The 20,496-nt window shown below is 37.3% G+C and overlaps 1 protein-coding gene across 1 annotated transcript in view; it reads right to left on the minus strand.

Annotated features, from left to right (window-relative positions):
• Positions 1 to 3,433: 3,433 nt before the first annotated feature.
• The window catches only part of LOC114663267 (differentially expressed in FDCP 6 homolog), a 104,593-nt gene continuing 87,530 nt past the window's right edge, over positions 3,434 to 20,496 (minus strand). The window contains exons 6-12 of the mRNA XM_028817006.2: positions 18,807 to 18,915; positions 16,691 to 16,869; positions 14,843 to 14,950; positions 13,246 to 13,412; positions 12,766 to 12,964; positions 10,202 to 10,307; positions 3,434 to 4,257 (exon numbers count right to left, since the gene is read on the minus strand). Coding sequence (XP_028672839.1) covers positions 4,031 to 4,257; positions 10,202 to 10,307; positions 12,766 to 12,964; positions 13,246 to 13,412; positions 14,843 to 14,950; positions 16,691 to 16,869; positions 18,807 to 18,915 — 1,095 coding nt within the window. The 3' untranslated portion in view covers positions 3,434 to 4,030. The remainder of the gene's footprint in view (positions 4,258 to 10,201; positions 10,308 to 12,765; positions 12,965 to 13,245; positions 13,413 to 14,842; positions 14,951 to 16,690; positions 16,870 to 18,806; positions 18,916 to 20,496) is intronic.

Raw genomic sequence — 20,496 nt, forward strand, 5'->3', positions numbered from 1 at the left:
TCCAGTTCTTTTCTTCCCAATGCCATCCATCTTTTTAAGGATATCAGAGATAATAAAATGCAGAGTATGCATGGTTTAACTGTTTAGTCAAAACCGTATTGTCAAACCATTAGAGGCAATTTACAAATTGTTGTTTTTTTTTCAAATGATGTTAATATTTCAGAATTTTTGTGCTACTTTTAAACTGTTTGTCTGTATGTGTTTTTTATTTTTTTCTATTATTGGATACAACTGAGATTTAAATTTCATTTTTTCTTGTGTTAAAGGGTTTCCCTTGGCCTGCAACTGACAAGAAAGTTGGAGCAGAAACCTAGAGCCTATGCTTGTAGTATCAAGAGCAAGGCCATAACCAGCCGTGGACAAGGTGCCAGTCAATTGTAGGGCCCCATTTAAGTGCACACCCATGCTCACTTAGGGCCAATTCGGAATTGTTATTAACCAAACATTCACAACTTTGAAAATGAAGGAAAATTGCAGTACCTGAAAAATGGATAGCTACAGGACTTGAAACCAGGATGCCAGACGTGAAGGAGTAGGCCAGGCCACCCACAAACTTTAGATTACTGTATCTGGAAAAGTACCAACCATACAAAATAGTTTAGGTAAGAGTATTGTAAACTGATTAACAGATCAGTTGCAATGAAAGCCAACAAACATTACAATTATCCAGAAATTTAGCTTTCGGAGGTCTGCTAGTTATTTAGATTCTATAATGCTTTCTTGTCTTGTGTTTATACTTCATTTTTGCTTGTCTTTCATTGTGCTGTAACTATTACATAAAGAGTAATTGCTTCTGAAGTGCCTTTGAAATGAATGTTTTATGCTGATCAAAAAATCTGCCATAACATGTAGAAACACTCTTAAAGCTTGAACTCATTAAAAAAAACACACACTATTAAGATGATTGGCAACACTGGTGCAGTGTGTGTTATTTGAGCTGGGCAGTGTTTACAAAACAAGGTATCAATTAGAATTCGTAAAAAATCCAATCCAATGGCTGTAGCGTATACATAACACAGTTTAAAAATGGCCTGAGTATTTATGTACACATTCTGCTTATATGGAATGTATTGTAGCAGTCTCAGGGCCCGGTCTGGAGAAGGACATGCTCCTCAGGTGGTGGTGGACTGCTTGATGGGGTGGTAATACCTAGATAAGCTGGCTATATAAACCAGTCCATGAGCAGCAGGAGGAGGATCCTTAGAGACCACTTTCGATGCATCTCCTCGCTGCTAAAGTCCATTGACCTGGACATGTGGCCCCCAGCAAGCTCCAATTTGGACACAGGGTTTGAGCTGGCTAGAGAGCCAAGAGAACAATATGGCATATGGGTTGCCTGTGACCCTGAGTGAGGGGAGTGAGATGGTGCCGGCAGTGTGTATAAGTGGGCAAAGGAACAAGTTGGCTGGGAGTGTGTGTCGCTGCTGAAGACCTGAGTGTCATGGTATAATCAGTGTCAACGAAGCTAATGTTCATTTTTCGGGCCATTCACCAGCAATCCAAGACTAAATCCATTTTTCCATCTTGTATATCCCCTGGGTCATTACAATATACTCTGCTGTGACTTAGTGATGCAGGTAAGGCATCAGCATGAATCCTGGAATGGTTTTCTGCTTATGCTATTTCTTCAAATTCTGTGGAACTTTCCAGTTTAGTTTACCATATATACTCACGTATAAGTCGGGTCTTGAAACCCAATCATAAAATCAGATCCCGACTTATACGGCTGTTCAAAAATGCGACACCTAAATGTATTTAATTTTTTACCTCTCCTTGCCTCCTCCAATCTCACATCAATTTCTCAGACACATCGAATTTTGCTGCAGCAGCACGGTTACCAATTTCTTTCGCCACTTCAATGATGTTAAACTTAAAACCAGCTTCATATTTTCTTCTGATCGAATGGTCTATCGTAGATAAGGGATGCTCTTACGATAAAGGTGTATGAGGGTGTGAGATACAAAAAACACAAATCAGTGCAAACGTCACTTTGGCGTAGTTTGAGTATTATAGTGTGGTCATGTAGGCACAATAGAGAGAGAGATAGAGGTTAGGAGCTGAAACATCACATTGCCGCACCAACATAGAAAAAAAAAGGCAGTGTGCTCTGTGGTTACTCTCTTAGGTGGGCATTAGCATATCATAATCTCTTGGACCAATAGTGTGAGTTTTCTGCATTCGACTTATAAGACCGACATAAAATACCAGAAATTTTACGATAAAATCAAGTCCTGACTTATCCGTGGGAGAACTTATCCGCAAGTATATACGGTAATTAAGTTTATTGCCTTATATATTTATTAAGAACATTGTTTCCACATTACACCACTGACTCTTCTCTTCATTTAACATGACTATTTTAATGTGTCACATGATGCACAAATATAATGTAATCAAACTATATCCTTTGACCAAAAATCTGATCTGACTTTTTAAACTCAGGTTGGATATAGGTGATTGGAACTGAACTGAAATTCAGTACTACACAAAAGCAGCCTGTACTGGATCTTAAAACAGTCAGATACCATGTGATACTGGATGTTTACACCAAAATCTGAGCTATATCAAATAAAGTATGGAGAAAAATTGGAATCAGGTCACACTGGAGTGGTAATGTAAACATGGCCTTAGAGTCACATCTAGTATAGTTTGTGATTTGCAATAATAACTGCTGTAGAGATAAATGCTATAGCTCCCTGCAGTCCTGACCAGCTAATAGACAATTAATGAATGAATGAAGTGTAGAATCATTTGGCTTTAACTCTGCTGAATTTTTTCACTCGCTTGTAAAACTTTATTCAGGCTAATATACAACGATTTGTAAATACATTTTTCAAATTTTCCTTGGGGTCAATAAAGTTATCTATCTATCTATCTATCTATCTATCTATCTATCTATCTATCTATCTATCTATCTATCTATCTATCTATCTATCTATCTATCTGTCTGTCTGTCTGTCTGTCTGTCTGTCATATTATAGCATTAACTAATCAGCTTGCAGTTACCAACAGTTTGCAAACCATTAAGATTACAAGTTTTAATATATAAAAAGCATTGAGTTAGCATTTATCCTGATGAAAAGGTTTATGAGAAAAACAGAGTCATTGGAACTTGGGACTAAGCTAACATATATTCTTGGTAAATGGTACATGTAGTCATGGCTAACAGGACTGGTAATGGTGGGTGGCGTTTTCAACATGCTTCTATTTATATGTGTAATTTAGCCTGTTATAAACCAAAAAAAAAGTTATAGAAAAGATTAATTTATGAAGCTTACAAAGCCTCACATTTACACACCTGCCTTTTGCTTCATTTGAAAGTTTATTCTCAAAATATTTATATCTCAATATGGTAAATCAGTGCAGTGAAAGTGTGCTTGCACCACAATAATGTTCAAAAGGCATTTAAATATAAATATTATTAAGCATGGTGTGAGGAAAGCACACAAGATGCATTTTTTTTTATTGTACATTGTAATAAAATTTCACATTGAGAGTGTAACCTATTAAACACATTCATTGATACCTGTTAGCTTAGATGTTAGGTAACAGTGATTACATAGGAACTTAACACAGAGAATAAGTGGAAAGCAGTGGTGTATAATTATGCCCCCTTAAAAACCACCCATCCAACTCCCCTCTACAGTAATCTTTTTATTTTTTAAAATTTCCATTACTACTTAGAGGCCAAGTGCTGCTTTTAATTGAATTTATTGTTTAATCAGACACTGCTCTCAATTTTACAGACAAGAACAGACCCAACAGTGCTTGTAGATAGCCTGCAAACCCCTGAATGAAGCATATGTAAGTTCAACGGTTACATTTTTATCTTAATTTGTGCTGTTTTTGTTAAATACTTCCATCTTGTGGCCAGCTTCTGTTTGCATTGTGACATTCTGAATCCAGCTCTTGTTTATGAAAATTAAGCTTTGTTCTGGAGAACAAAAAAGTCCCCATTTCAGCATGTAACTTGCTGGCACCTCTTTTGTGTTACATGGCACAGATCCAAAATGAAATTCTGTTTTGCCATTTACATAGTCCTGGAAGCCTCTGACATTGTAACCTTTTTCAACTGTTCTTGAACTTTCTCATCCTCATCGGAAGACAGTAGCACAGCCCATTCATGTAGAGTGTCAGAAGACTGATCTTCTTGTGACTTCTGTCCAGTTTTTTTAAATTGTTGTTTGACAATAAACTCATTGCTGGAAAAAGCGCCTGTTGCTCCAGGCAATGGTAAATCCTTATGGTGAGCTCCACCTAGAAATAAAGGAATACGCAGAGTAATGCTTTTATTATTTCAAGTCAGTTTGTAAAAAAAATTATTCCACTGTAGATTTCTAAATGGACAATAGAATAACAAGTTGAAATTTCACACTAATAAACACAGAATGAATTACTTAATATACATTAATCAGATCACTACTGTTAATGAATATTATTTCACTATTGTATGTATGCATGTCCATTTCTTTTTCAGTCAGCTTACAATTTTATTCTGATAAGCATCAGACCATCAAAAGCATTTACAGTAAATGTAAAATTTTATATTGTATTTATTACATATTAACATATAAAATTTGACAAACAAGAACAGACCACTCAGTCCCTCAAGCTTTCCTGGTTAGCCAAGTTGTCCCAATAACTCATCCAGATACTTTTTAAAGGTTGTGAAATGTTTCTAGTGCAACTTTATGACTGATTACTGATTTATTCCAAATTTCAGCAACACTTTCATCTTACATGTACTTCCTTTTAATTTCAGGTGATGTTTTAAAGTATTTCATTCACAATATAGCTGAATATATTGCACAATATTATATGTTAGAAGTGTGTTAAATGAGGTTTAATACTGGGTAGAGGCTTCTAGGTACGTTTTACTCCCCCAAAAACATGTACCAAATAGTTACAACACTAGATAGGCAATTTTTTGCCTCACTAAAAATGTATTAAAATATTTGGGCTCTTGCCATCAAGTTAATGACATCATAAAATGAAGCTAACAAGCTCATACTCTTTTATCTTATACCTCCATTCTTCTCCATGCTTTTTTCATGCATGCAAGCTACTCTTGCAATTTACTGGTAAATTTCCACATGAATGGTATGTATGAATAAAAGAAAGAATGCAACTCTTCTGATAATTTTATATTTTATCCTGGCAATTTTCCAAGTTAAGACTAAATGTAGCAGTTTCTATTTTATAAGATTGTTTTTGGAGATAAGTGAATGGCTAATGTTATTGATTAACAGTAGTCAGAAAACACAAAGAGGATCCGGATTAGATCAGCATGCAGCATCACATTCTTCATGGTGCTGCCTGCTTCATCATAAAGCGGATATATAGTCCTGCACTTAGAATATAGACAGGAGTCCATGAACTTTACCAATTTACTAATATGCTGCAGAGAGCACTTGACACAATAACTTAGAATATTTAGGCTATTTAATGGGCTCAGCCATGCTCAAGTAAGCTAACATTGAAATATGAAGCATAAAATATAATGTCCTCTACATGAACACAAAATAATGACAAAAGCTCTGGAAATGCATAATCAAGCAGGGTATCTATTGACCTGTACTTTTCCTAAATTCCAATACAGACCTTGCTTTACACTATTTCTTAAATAATAAATACTATATGGATCCTATAAATAGGTCACAGGAATAGTAAAATCAACCATCCATTTTTAGTTCCACATTATCCAATACAGCACTTTGGAAAGCCAGGGTCTATCATGATGCTATGCTATTAGTGCACATTAAGGTGGAATACCACTTATTATGGAAAGTGTGATCAGAATTCTACTTGTCTGCTCAGATATGCTCATCCATCCACATGCTGTATTTATGAACCCACTTCTTCTAGTTTTAGTGTCATGGAGAATTGAAGCCTATTTTAGCAACTCTAGGTTTACCACAGGAGCCAGTCCTAAAAGGGGTGCTTTTCCACTGCAAGGCACAGTCATGTAGACAACCACACTCAGATGTATAGGCCCTATTTTAGAGTAGTCAATGCCAATGATTAAAAAAAAACCTGAGTGATCATATTCATCTTGTAGTGAAGCACCTGTGATAATCTTGCTTTGACGCTATGGGTATCTTTGACTTGATGCCTGCAGAAGGATGAGGCTAAGAAGGTGTTGTGACAGAATAAGGTAATGAAGTAAGGCCTTAGTGAGACATTTACATTATGGCCAGAGTACATGTATGCCAAGCCTTTTGTTTGTCCCACTTGGTGAGATCCATATTGCCTGGTTGTAGCCCTACCCTATGTAAACATCAACATCTTCCTATTTCCAATGTAACTTTCTTTCTTATTGCCATTTAGGAGGATGAAGATTTATGTCCAGTGCTGGACATTTTGTTTTTATTTTGTGTATCATGAGACGCTACAGGGCAGCACCAATGTACAGTAGTAGCACTACTGCCTTGCAATAAGGAGACCAGGGTTTGCATCCATGTCCTCCCTGTGTGGAGTTTGCATGTTCTTCCTGTGTCTGTCTGGGTTTCCCCATAGGTGCTCTGGTTTCCTCCCACCATTCAAAGACATGCAGGTTAGGTGAATTGTCAATGCGAAATTGGCCCAGATGTGGGAGTCTGTGTTCAACCATGCAATGGACAGGCACCCTGTCCAGGATTTCTTTCTGCCTTACATCCTAGGCTGGCTAGGTTAGTCTCCAGGATCCCCTGCGACCCTGGTCTAGATTAAACAGGTTAAAAAATGACATGACATGAGATACTACAGTGGTGGTATAGGAACTGATTTACACATATATGGGCAAGTAGAAAGTATTTTTGTTGTAGAATTCTATTTTCTCACTTGTGTGTTTATTTTAGGAAATGTAAATTGGTTTGACTTTAAAGCCATTATTTCCAACTGTTTATGGATTGTCATTTAATAACAGACACGTTTGGGGTGCTAAATCAAGTAAATGTTACCTAGAGCTTCAAACAATGTGGGTGACATTTCAAAGAAGTTGCAGTTATGATCAGTTACTATCTATACTTGTGTTGTGTGTATTCATAGATTCAGAGAGTCTATGTTACCTTATATGAAATGTTTTCTGTGGTTGATGCAGTCATTATTCATTACATGAAGAAAATTGTCTTTCAGGATATATAGAATTGCTAAGAAATGTCCTCATGTAATTATGCAAATAAATTTTGACAGTTCACTTCAAATAGATAGATTGAAACTGAGATGTTAATTATATGAACTGGCTATCCTTGATTTGATGATCTACAGCAACATCTGAAAATAAATGTCTGCTGCCATATTAGTGCAGATGAGTGTAACAGTATTTAAAGAAATTCAGTTAGTTTTGTTTGTTCAAATGCAATGTTTCTTCCTAAAGTCTTCACTTAATGTTGTCTATGCTTGGATGCTTTGCAAAGTGCACTACCTTTTATAGTGGAATCATGCTGACAACACCCCCCATAGCAGCCACAAGCCCATAGTACAAAAACAAAAAACAAATGCTTTCCTGACAGGGTAGACTTTGGCTCCCCAAGACCCAAAATTAAACAAGTGGGCCAGAAAATGCATGGAGGGATTGATGTTGTAGCTGTTTTAATACTCTCCATTTTCTTCACTGTTGCAGGCTTATTCTTAATGACCACAATATAGTATTCTATGTATGCATGGGTGTCTTTCTTTTCTTTCTTGAGGAATGTTGTTTTGCTAGTTAGATTTGAGCCTCATATGTCTGTTTGGTGTCATACTCGGTCCTTATATAAATCCTTGTTGAGTGGGACCAGTGACTTGTGATCAGAAACTAGTTTAATGTCTCTCATGCCATACTTCTCCAAACTCTCACAGATAGAGTACTGCTTGTGGTCTCTGTTTCCATTACAACAGTATGCAACAGGTTTCTGATTGTCGTCTGGAGTAGTGCACCATTTCTTCCATAGTTGCTGTCTCAGTGCAACAATTCACTCTGTTGTAGTCACTGTTTGTGCTAGATCTGGAGTGTGAACCATTCATGGTGTATAATGGATGACCTAATGTGAACAGATGAGAAGTATAACCATCTACATAACTGAATATTCCATGCACTGTTTTTATCTCCTGCATTTTCTATGGAGTAGAGCATTTCAGAGTTACTTTTGCATTGTCCTTGCTTGGATTCAGCTACGTCTGTTTGTTCAACCAGCTATCCCAAGAAATGTCAATGATTTATTCTAAACATACACTTTTGTTTATTCCCATGCAGAAGTAGATGGCTCCATGTTCAACAGGACCCATTTCAGGTTTGCATTGTCCTCCTCCAAAATACTGTCTAAGTATGCTACAACACTTTGAAGTCCACACAAAGCTTTCCAATTTTTTTTGTCCAAAACCCATACAGTATATATAGTTACAGCGACTTGATTGGCTGGTTAAAGAAGCAGACTGTTTGCATTAATAAGCAGATATATCTGTGAATACCAAATGAACATGAAACTGGCTAGCTTAACATTGTTCAAGCAAATTAAGACTAACAACAGGACTGAATAGTGAGAGTTTAGATTGCAGTCTCCTTTTAGAATGTTGAAAGTCATGATCTTTGAATTTGCTCCTTTGTCAATTCTACTGTAAATTCCAGCTGCATCAATGAGCAACTTCACAATCTACTGCTCAATAGCATAGTCAGCTTGGCAAAAACTCCTAAAAGGTACTCAGATAATGAGAATACCTATTTCTAAGAGTTCACTGACTAGCACTTATCATTCACAGTCTTGATAGTTCAATTTTGTAAAACTTTGATGTCCTATCTTGCGACATGTTCAGCATTTTGTATGTTTCCTTTATATTTTTAGAGAACTTTATTGTGACTGTCATGCATACAGACATTTTCCTGTGACTTTTTTACTGTGCTGTTTGTTGCCTACATTCCACTTTGCTGACTAAATTTCATGAAATAGGTTGGAGCAACTTTTTTTAATCTGCTCCTTAGTCATAAATATGTTCATAACTGTGCTCATGAAAACCACAATAGTCTGATGAGTCGCTATTCTGATAAATACTGCAGCTTCACTGTTCATTGCAGAGATTAATAAAGGAACTTTGAATGTACCTTTCTCTTTATCCAGATTTCCAGGAATGCTTATCTCAGACTCCTATTACCATACCTTTGGCAATATTCATTGCATGATATTTATTTCTGATAAAGCGTTCTGCTTTCAATTGCATGACATGTAAATTTTAGGCACTTGAAACCATTCTGTCTACTTGCTGCAAATTTAAAATGACCACTATCCTTCACATTTTGCTGATCCATTGACCCTCAGTGTTCTAGTTCAGCTAGTTATGATTTGCTGACTACAATTTTGCTAACTTCATGTTAGATCTTTTTCTTCATTTTTGACCACATAAACTCATGTGATTTATTTTGTATTTTGTATTACTTACTGCCCCTTTTTCCTTTTCTGACCACGTGTTCTCATTGATTTAAGAGATATGAATCTATCCTTTAAATTATCCACCAGCTCTTGTCCTCCATTCTTATGAATTACTCTACTGGTAGTTAACTGTTAGTGCCACAAAAATGAAGAGTCATGAAGAAGATGAGAATTAGCTATAATTCTGTTTATAGTGAGTGGCAGTCCAAGCTTTCTGATGCCATGTAATAAATTGATTCTTCTGTGTAATGGACAGAAAGTTCTCAAGACAGGTTCTGAAACCACAACAAGTTCATTGATCTGCATCAACTTAATGAACTATAGGCTTCTCAGGAACTGCCTTAAGCACTTGTTGTTTCCACATTGTAACTGTGACCAAACTGACATTAAGCTCAAAGTTTCAACGTTAGCTTTAAAGCACCGGTGTTATAAATCTTTGCAAAATAAAATATCCTTGAAGAATGGGGTAATGAAGTCGGTTTATTGGAAACTGCAGAATGAACCCTTAGACAGCTGCAGCACAGTTTCTCTGTTCACTTTACACTTCAGGAGAGTCATCTAATGTCTGAAGCAGGGCAGATTTAATTCCAAAACCAGAAGAATGAATAAATCAATGAACTTGCCAAATTATGAGGTTTAAAAGTGGGGGAGACAGGTGAAGATTTAGAACAATGTCTATAGTTTTATAGTAATTACAGGTATAATACAAAATGTCATCAAGAAATAAGTGCATTTTTGAAATTGCCAAGAACATGCTGTATTTGGATTTTTGACCAGGGTATTAAGCTGTCAATTTTGTTATTTTAATTGGAGACACCAACCTGATACAGTATTTGATCCTGGGCCCACCGGCTGCTTAAGACGATTAAGCTGCACACTCCAGTGTGTAACATGACGACTAGCTTTTCTAAGTTTCTTTGTTGCTTCCTGTCAAAATAATCAAAAAGCTATTAAAAACTTGATTTTTTTGACACTGCTTATGGAGTATTATTGAATAGGTAATATTATCTACCCAAACCCAATATAACTCTATAGGTTTATTTGATACAATATGTTCAGTACATTTATTCTGTTGAATAAAACTAACTACGGTGCTAGAGTCATCACTGTAGTTTGCCAGTTTAAAATGGCAGGTGAAATGCCTCAGTTAGTAATGTGGCTGTCCTGAGTTGAATTCCACCCATGGTGCTCCATGTGTGATTCTCCAAATTTAGTAAAATTGACTGCATGATTTATTTGGCATTGGAAAGACACCAGTCTGTCTAGTACTGGGAAGTACCCAGCTTTGTCCCAGAATTCTTTCAGACCTGTAATCAAAGTGTTGGGAACATTAAGTAAAAGCTTTGGTCTATGAAGACTTGACATCATCACAAAGTTCCTGCACATTTATTAGCCACAAATTCAGGCAGCACTCATGTAATCCTTAAGATGTTTTAGTGAATTGTGATCTGGGGATTGAAGTCAACGTCATGTTCATGAAGCAAGCTTGAGATAATGTGTGTGCTTTGTGACATGATGGATTATCCTGATGATAGTATCAAGATTGGCTATGGCTTAGGAAGACAGTGGCAATAAATGATGCTCAGATGATATTAAGAGGTCAGAAGCTTCAGTTAACATCATTATAATGTTGAAAGTCCATTGAAATGTGGAAGATGTTTCATTCAAAATCATAAAATGAAAACTACTGTATATATATACAGTGGTGTGAAAAACTATTTGCCCCCTTCCTGATTTCTTATTCTTTTGCATGTTTGTCACACAAAATGTTTCTGATCATCAAACACATTTAACCATTAGTCAAATATAACACAAGTAAACACAAAATGCAGTTTTTAAATGATGGTTTTTATTATTTAGGGAGAAAAAAAATCCAAACCTACATGGCCCTGTGTGAAAAAGTAATTGCCCCCTTGTTAAAAAATAACCTAACTGTGGTGTATCACACCTGAGTTCAATTTCCGTAGCCACCCCCAGGCCTGATTACTGCCACACCTGTTTCAATCAAGAAATCACTTAAATAGGAGCTGCCTGACACAGAGAAGTAGACAAAAAGCACCTCAAAAGCTAGACATCATGCCAAGATCCAAAGAAATTCAGGAACAAATGAGAACAGAAGTAATTGAGATCTATCAGTCTGGTAAAGGTTATAAAGCCATTTCTAAAGCTTTGGGACTCCAGCGAACCACAGTGAGAGCCATTATCCACAAATGGCAAAAACATGGAACAGTGATGAACCTTCCCAGGAGTGGCCGGCCGACCAAAATTACCCTAAGAGCGCAGAGACGACTCATCCGAGAGGTCACAAAAGACCCCAGGACAACATCTAAAGAACTGCAGGCCTCACTTGCCTCAATTAAGGTCAGTGTTCACGACTTCACCATAAGAAAGAGACTGGGCAAAAACGGCCTGCATGGCAGATGTCCAAGACGCAAACCACTGTTAAGCAAAAAGAACATTAGGGCTCGTCTCAATTTTGCTAAGAAACATCTCAATGATTGCCAAGACTTTTGGGAAAATACCTTGTGGACTGATGAGTCAAAAGTTGAACTTTTTGGAAGGCAAATGTCCTATTACATCTGGCGTAAAAGGAACACAGCATTTCAGAAAAAGAACATCATACCAACAGTAAAATATGGTGGTGGTAGTGTGATGGTCTGGGGTTGTTTTGCTGCTTCAGGACCTGGAAGGCTTGCTGTGATAGATGGAACCATGAATTCTACTGTCTACCAAAAAATCCTGAAGGAGAATGTCCGGCCATCTGTTCGTCAACTCAAGCTGAAGCGATCTTGGGTGCTGCAACAGGACAATGACCCAAAACACACCAGCAAATCCACCTCTGAATGGCTGAAGAAAAACAAACTGAAGACTTTGGAGTGGCCTAGTCAAAGTCCTGACCTGAATCCAATTGAGATGCTATGGCATGACCTTAAAAAGGCGGTTCATGCTAGAAAACCCTCAAATAAAGCTGAATTACAACAATTTTGCAAAGATGAGTGGGCCAAAATTCCTCCAGAGCGCTGTAAAAGACTCATTGCAAGTTATCGCAAACGCTTGATTGCAGTTATTGCTGCTAAGGGTGGCCCAACCAGTTATTAGGTTCAGGGGGGCAATTACTTTTTCACACAGGGCCATGTAGGTTTGGATTTTTTTTTCTCCCTAAATAATAAAAACCACCATTTACAAACTGCATTTTGTGTTTACTTGTGTTATATTTGACTAATGGTTAAATGTGTTTGATGATCAGAAACATTTTGTGTGACAAACATGCAAAAGAATAAGAAATCAGGAAGGGGGCAAATAGTTTTTCACACCACTGTATATATATATATATATATATATATATATATATATATATATATAATGAAAATGTGTACTAACTTACCTCTAGATTCTGGTCATTTTTCTGCTTGGATTCTTGAAGTTTTTTCAGTTCTTGACTTGCATTCTCCAGAGCATTTGCTTGCTCTGTGACTATATGGTGAATTTCCTGCTTCTCCTTTTGTGTTTGATTTAGAAGGGCTTGTTGCTCTTCTTGCAGCAGTCTCAGTTGTGTGAGCTTCTCCTGCTCCTCTTCAATAAGTCTACAACAACCAGTTAGAACAAACTATTAGGACAAAGCAAAGTTCTAATTGTAGCGTGTCTCTCTCTCTTTTAAGGTTTTCATATTCACTTGTATTTTAAAGACTTTTGAGCTAAATAATGTAGAGATAAAGAGACATTGCCAAACTCCTTCCATTACTTTGGTAAAAGTAGCCGTGAAGTTTGATTAATATTCAATGTGTCACTATGTTCAATAACTTTTGCACTCATATAACCTTTTGCATTGACCAGTAGAATAAAATGCTGGTAACCACAGTCTCACCTTGCCTGCTCGACCCTTGCTCTCTCTTCTTCAAGCCTTGCCTGGATTTCAACATCCAGTGCCATCTCCAGTGACCGTTGTGTTGTCTCTAGTTCTTTGATCCGCAGGCGCTGTCTCTCTGACTCCTGTTCTCTTTGAGCAATCTCTGCTGCCATTATAGCACGAGTCTGTGAAGGAAAGCAAATCCAAAAGCATTTTTAAAAACATAAGGGAAAAAATCTGAATTAGCATAACCTGCCCTTATTCAGGGCATTCTTAGGAAATGTATTGATTTACTTCATAAGTTAGAAGTACATAATAAATAAATAGTTGAATCAAATGTTTGAAATATTAATTTTTCACCATCTGATTTAGGGTTAGATCACTAGTAAAGGATAAAAAATGACATATTTGTAATCACTTATCTTGAAATAGTCTAAAATGATCTTCCACATGCTTATGTTTGAAATTTGTTCTGTTAATCTTCTGGGAGTGACTGTTAGAGGGCTAGAACCACCAGTAAAAAATCATATATTAAAAATATTTTACTTTTTATTATCAAAAACCTTGAAATAACACAAAATGACACTCCATATGCCTATTATTGCTGATCCCCATTTTTTAAAGCTTTTTGAAAAGAAGTATCTTTGACCTCCTATATACCATTAGGGGGTGGACCCCTGGGGTCTGTTAATGTGGCATGCACCACTTGAAGTCTTTTTGATTATTTTTGGCGAAAACAATTATTGCTTTACACTTTTTCATAATGTTGTAATTTCCTGCACAGAAAAGGATCCAAAATGTCCTAAAAATTAGGATTTTTCAGGCACAAAATAGAAGAGAACCTAAAAAAGCTCAATGTCTTGCATAACTAGACATCAAGATGAGTCTAATGATGCATCATATGTGGTGATTTTCTCATGAGTCACCTGAAGTGATTTCACAGTAATTCTTATGAACACAAAAAGTATTGACAAGAGTGGCCATTCATTCCAACATACAAACCTTTACAGATATTGTTGAAATGTAAAAGGCTCCATAGTACTATCATCAGTTATTCTGTATTTTAACTTGTCTGTGGTTCTCTATGTGAATCATTCCCCATCTAAGCCTCCATGTTCTTTGTAAGAAACTAATTGTAAAGCAATGACTGACATCATCTTTACATAATTTAAGAACGTCTATTGTGTCTGTTCTTAATCTCCATTTGAGATGAATTCAAAACAAACGTGCAGGATTCAAACTTAGCCTCTTTGATATATGTTCCAGGGATGGCTACAGGGACCCTGTGTCATTTAAATCAGATTTAAAGGATGGATTGTATTTTATACCACGGATAGTATTCCTACCTCACATATACATACTATATTTAAAAACATCAAGCAATTGCCAGCTCCCAGTTTTATTTTTATTGTAATGGAGATATTTACAGTATTTATCATGAATACCTTTTAAGGGGCGTCTTCAGCCTAATTAATTGAAACTTAAAGCTGGGAGAAATGTCATAGTTAATCAGCTACTCAAGGGGCCCTGAATATTATGCATAAAGCCAACCTAGTCCAGTTATCAGACAACTGCGCCCTTGGATTATGAGAAAGGCCAGCTCTGTTGAGGTTACCTTCTCAGCCTCTAACAGCTGCTTCTGTAATGCTAGCTGAGTCTCCTTCTGAAGCTCCCATTCTCGCTCCTCTTCCTCTCTTCGTAAGGCTTCAGCTTCTTGTTGCTTCTGTAGTTAAAAAGAAACACTTATGGAAACTTATTTTTAAATGTGAGCACTACAAAAATGAAAATGAATGACTACATGACTAAATGAGTACATGAATACTCTTGGAAAAGTAAATAATTGAACAGGTCAGGGTTTAGGCAGTTCCAGGAAGGTAGTGGTATATTTTGAATTGGGTTTGTGAAGCTGATTTGTACTGGTTGAATTTTTTTTTTATTTCAGTATGTGCTCACCATCCTCCTCCAATTTCTTTTTTAATAATAATAGTGTAGCGTTAGTTCAAGCAATGGAGTTCTACTTTTATGTATTTTAAACTCTTACATTATTAATAAGCTGCAGATGCTGATAATAGCATACTTCTCTGGTCACAATACAGTCCTGACCAGGCTTCCATTGAATCGTCATGTCAGATACTGATACTATTATACTAATTATACTGTTGTACAGTATTCATACTTTTCTTCTATGTTAAAATATTAATTATAAACAGATTATGGGTATGTATTTTATTTATCTTGCTGTTTAGACTTGAATTTTGTTTCCATATATGTTTGTTGCTGTTATTAAGTGTGGACTATTGCATTACTACAATTTCCCATTGGGATTAGTGAAATATGTAATATGTATGCATGTACAGATCTATCTATCTATCTATCTGTCTATCTATCTATCTATCTATGTATGAAACACATTTTATTATTTAATAAATTAACAATGAAACAATTGTTTTATTACTATGAAACAATTTTGCTTATTCCTTTTTGGTCAGACATCATACAGTATCTCTGACAGAAGTTTGAAAATGAAATTATAATGATGACATTTTTTATTAGGGTTAAATCTGAGACGTGAAAATAAGACAATGGGCTTGTTTAGGTATAGTGTGAAGCCCTAATCATGATAACATGCCTATTGCCTACACCAGCATTCTGTAACAGGAAATCTTTATTCCTCTTTTATGTGTCCATTTCTGTTGCAAGTAAGCTTTCGATAACTCAGTCATTCTGTTATTAAAATAATAGTGTACCTTAAGAGGACATGCACACCTCATGACTGAAAAGGTTTAAATGATTAACAATGCATGGATTAGTGGACTTGCGCATTCCATATGATTATCCTCATGTATAAATTTAGAGTTAAGATGACTGTTCACCTTTTTTTAGAACAAAAAACAGTCTGAAGTGTGCACCACTAGTGGTTATAATGTAGGTAATACTTTAGGTGGCCACTCTTCTAGAGCTTTCCTTTAATTTAACCTAAACGCCTGCTGGTTAAGTCCTCACCTCTAACTCATTGTGTGACCTTAGCTATGCTCTTGTTAAGTCTGTGTTCTAAAAAAAGAATGTGTCAATCACTGCATTTGTGTCATGATCTTTTAAGTTGGTTTAAAATGTCAGATGCATTACACCAATAATATTAATAATGATACTGAATCTACAGAGTTGAACATAGATTTTATTTAATGAAACAATTCACATAACGAACAGATCAATTATTTTTCTGAAGTGAACAGTCCTGCAATGTGTTGGGCAGCAATTCACTGCACATTTACAACAGAACTGTTTGTCGTCTGCTTTCTTGTACATTTGTCTTGCCACAGTACCACCTTGTGTTCTGTCTGACCTCTGACCTTTTCTAATAGTTATCTAATTAGGCTTCTTATTTGTGACTGGATGCTCATTTGCAGACAAATGCAAGGTGGGCAAAGATCAGGTCTGCCAAACAGTGACCTGTACAACTTACTTTCTTCAAATTTTCAATTTCTTGAATCTGCCTTTCTTTCTCTTCTTGAAGTTCTCGGAGCAGCTGCAGGTCTTCTTTATCTTTAACACTCTGCTCCCTCAGCTTTATTCTTCGAAGTTTTAACTCTTTCTGGTATGATGTTTTCCCTTCTGATAAGAGGCGGAGGGATGTTTGGATTGCTGTGTGGAGAAAAAAGAATTAGGCGGGTACAAAAGGAAAAATAACTAAAGCACCATTTTCTAGAACTCTACTTTTGCTACTTACTGCTGCACTAATAAGCATAATTACACATGCCCAGTTTCTTTGTCAAGGAGGAAACAATGTCTCAGCATGTGTAAATCTATTCAATAAAGGCAGGGATATCTGAAAATGCTGTACATCACCAACTCTTTATCAGTTGTGATAATATGGTGACAAGTCACACTCATTGGCAGATGAAAACGTTGTGTTGTTAACCATTTAGCAAGGTCTTTTGTTGGAGGTTATAAAGTTGCATATTTAAATTGGTAACTGACTGAAAAACATCTTCTACATATTAAGTACTGTTAAGTTTTTAAACACCACTCTATGACATTCAATTTCCATGATATCTTCTTTTTTTGTCATTTTTATTTAAAAAAACAAAACACATAAGGTAACTCATACTTAAGTGAAACATGCACTTGCATAAACAATATACTGTGAGTGTTGTGCAGAGTGAATGCAGAACCTCTGCATTTTTCTCAGTTGATTCTGGGGTTCATTAGGGGTGTGTTCTTGTTCCTACTCTGTTCAGTGCTTGCATGGATTGGGTGTTGGGCAGGGTCATGGGGTCCAGCGGATGTGGGGCATCTGTTGGTGAAGAGAGATTCACTGATCTTGACTTTGCTGAAGATGCTGTGATCTTCACTGGGTCAGTGGAGGCTCTGATCGGGGCGCTCGAGAGACTGAGTGAGGAGTCTGAGTGTCTGGGCTTGTGAGTGTCCTGGATAAAAACCAAGATCCAAGCCTTTAATGACCTCTTGGGCACAGCCATCAGCACTGTCTGTCTGTGGAGAGAGTGTTGAACTTGTCAAGAGGTTTACTTACCTCGGCAGTGACATTCATGTCTCTGATAACTCTTACTAGTAGACGGATTGAGAGAGCATGAGGGGTCATGAGGTCACTGGAAAGGGGTTTGTGGCACTCCCAATATTTATGCAAAAGGACGAAGGTCCAAGTCTTTAGAGTCCTGGTGCTTCCTATTTTGCTATATGTTTGCGAGACATGGACGCAATCCAGTGACCTCAGACGAAGATTGGACTTCTTCAGTACTGTGTCTATTCGGAGAATCCTTGGGTACCGCTAGTTTGACTTTGTGTCGAATAAGCGATTGCTCACGGAGTCCCAAATGAGGCACATGACCTGCATTGTGAAGGTGTCAGTTACAGCACTTACAGCCATGTGGCATGATTCCCAGAGGGTGATCTGACTTGCAGGATCCTCATTGTTGAGGACCTGAGTGGCAGGACATAACACCTGGCAGTGGCAGATAGATGGTCATTTCTGGAGGATAGGACTGGATTGTGTGTCTGCCTGGGAGGATGCCCACCAGGATCTTGAGCTGTTTCATCATGTGGTGGGTGTGGCAACACGCTGTATCAATGCGTGCGCCCAACCTTGTAAAATAAATCACACATGAGAGCACCTCTTCTGCAATCACAACATAGGAGTAAAAGCTCCTCTTGGAAACATACAGTTGCTTATGGCTGAGTGCTTGCTCGTGTGAGTGGTTGTTACACTGCTAGATAAAAGGATGCAACTTATAAAACCAGAAAAGCCTTGTACAAATAAGAGTCTTTCCAAGGAACTGTAATTTTAATAATCTTTCTGTTTTTGGTGTTTAGTAATACCAGGAAAGTCAGTGCACTACTACGTTTTGGCTTTATCTATCAGATGTGTGATATGAAATTGGAAACCCTTCTTAGATTTGTCTTCCACTCTGTACAACACAATTCATGCGTTATCAAACCTACATAATCCTGACCATACCTAGATATTTTATTCCCATCATGAAACTACAAGTTATTTGCACCTAACTGATATGTGGCAGATACTGAGGTAGTGACCTTAAACACAATAAGTAGTTGGTATTCACCTTGCATCCATTCAACACGTTGTTTCATGTCCGATGCACTGATCTCAAAAGTCCTGTTGACAGTTTTAATGCAGAATAGGCAGCGTCGACCATCTTTATCTGGAATAGACTTGAAAGTGGAAAATATATGTTTAACTGACCTGAATGAATTGTAAGAACAAGGCAAGAGAAACTCTTTCCTGTAGATTTTGCAGGTAAACATGGTTTCTTTGCATTCTAATTAGAAAAGTGGCTGGCTGGAATGCACAATGTAGAATTTCTGAATCCATATTCATAGTCCTGGTAGCATTTATGTATCAAGTTATTTTATTAATCTAGTTTAGGGGCAAGAGAGCCAGGACATAGTGCAGCAAAACTGAGCAGAAAGCGTTAGCCCTGGTAAAGATGGTGGTACATTATAAGGCTCATCCATACTCAAGCAGCTCCAATTTAGGCTAACCGATTGCTGTAGTACATTTGTGTTTAGAGGATAGCCCACACATTCCTTGGGTAAAAGTTACAAGATCCAAAGAGATGTCTGTATGGTCAGGAATCAAAAACAGTTCCTTAAAGCCATGAAGCAATAGTGGTAACTACTATGCAGCTATGCCATCTTGAAATATTCGATAAATCCTAAATGTTGAAGAAAATTTCATACTTCCACACTTTGTTTCTATCAGTTTATTTTTATACGCTTTGCTTCACCGAGCGGTTTAAAGTATGTGGACAACACTCCAGGTTACTGACTTCAGGTATTTCAGTCGCATGACATCAAGTACATAGACATGCAATATCCATTAACAAGTAGCATAAGTTGTACTGAAGAGCTCAGTGACTTTTCACATGACACTGTCATAGAATGTCACCTTTGCCACAAGTAAGTATGTGAAAAGTCTTCTCTGGGCAACTGTAAATGCTGTTATTGTGAAGTGGAAGCATCTAGGAACAACAACAACATCTCAGCCACAAAGCGGTAGACCACACAAACTCAAAGAGCAGGGAAATTTACCTGTCCTCTTTTGCATCACATCAGAGTTCCAAACTGCTTGTAGAAGCCACATCAGCACAAGAACTATGCATTAGGAGCCTCATTAAATGGGTTTCCATGGCTGGGCAGTGGCACACAGTCCTAAGATCACTAAGTACAATGCCAAGTCTCAGCTGGAGTGGTGTAAAGCACGCCACCATTGGATTCTGGAGCAATGGAAACATGTTCTCTGTAGGGATGAATCATGCCTCACTGTGTGGAAGTCTGATGCATGAATCTGGGGTTGGTGGATGCTATGAGAACACTGTCTTCTGGACTGGCGAGTGCCTATTGTAAAGTCTGGTGAAGGAGGGTTAATAGACTGGGGCTGTTTTTCAGTGTTTGGGCTAGGCCACTGGCTCAGGTGATGGGTACTGTTAATGCTACAACATACAAGGCATTTTACACAACTGTGTCCTTCCAACTTTGTGGCAACAGTTTGAGGAAGGCTGTTTTCTTGTTCCAGCATGACTATGCCCTTGTGTATAAAGCCATGAAGGAACATGAGTGGCCTGCACAGAGCCCTGACCTCAATCTTATTAAACACCTTTGGGATGAATTGGAATGCCAATTCTGAGCCAGGACAATGGCTGTGCGTACACACTGAGCGGACTGTGAGGTACTGTTTGCACCGCAAAAGATGTTGCATGTACATATGACACTGATAGTCAAGTGCTTTCCACA

The sequence above is a fragment of the Erpetoichthys calabaricus genome, chromosome 1 (genome assembly GCF_900747795.2).
Source record: "Erpetoichthys calabaricus chromosome 1, fErpCal1.3, whole genome shotgun sequence".
Lineage (NCBI taxonomy): Eukaryota > Metazoa > Chordata > Cladistia > Polypteriformes > Polypteridae > Erpetoichthys > Erpetoichthys calabaricus.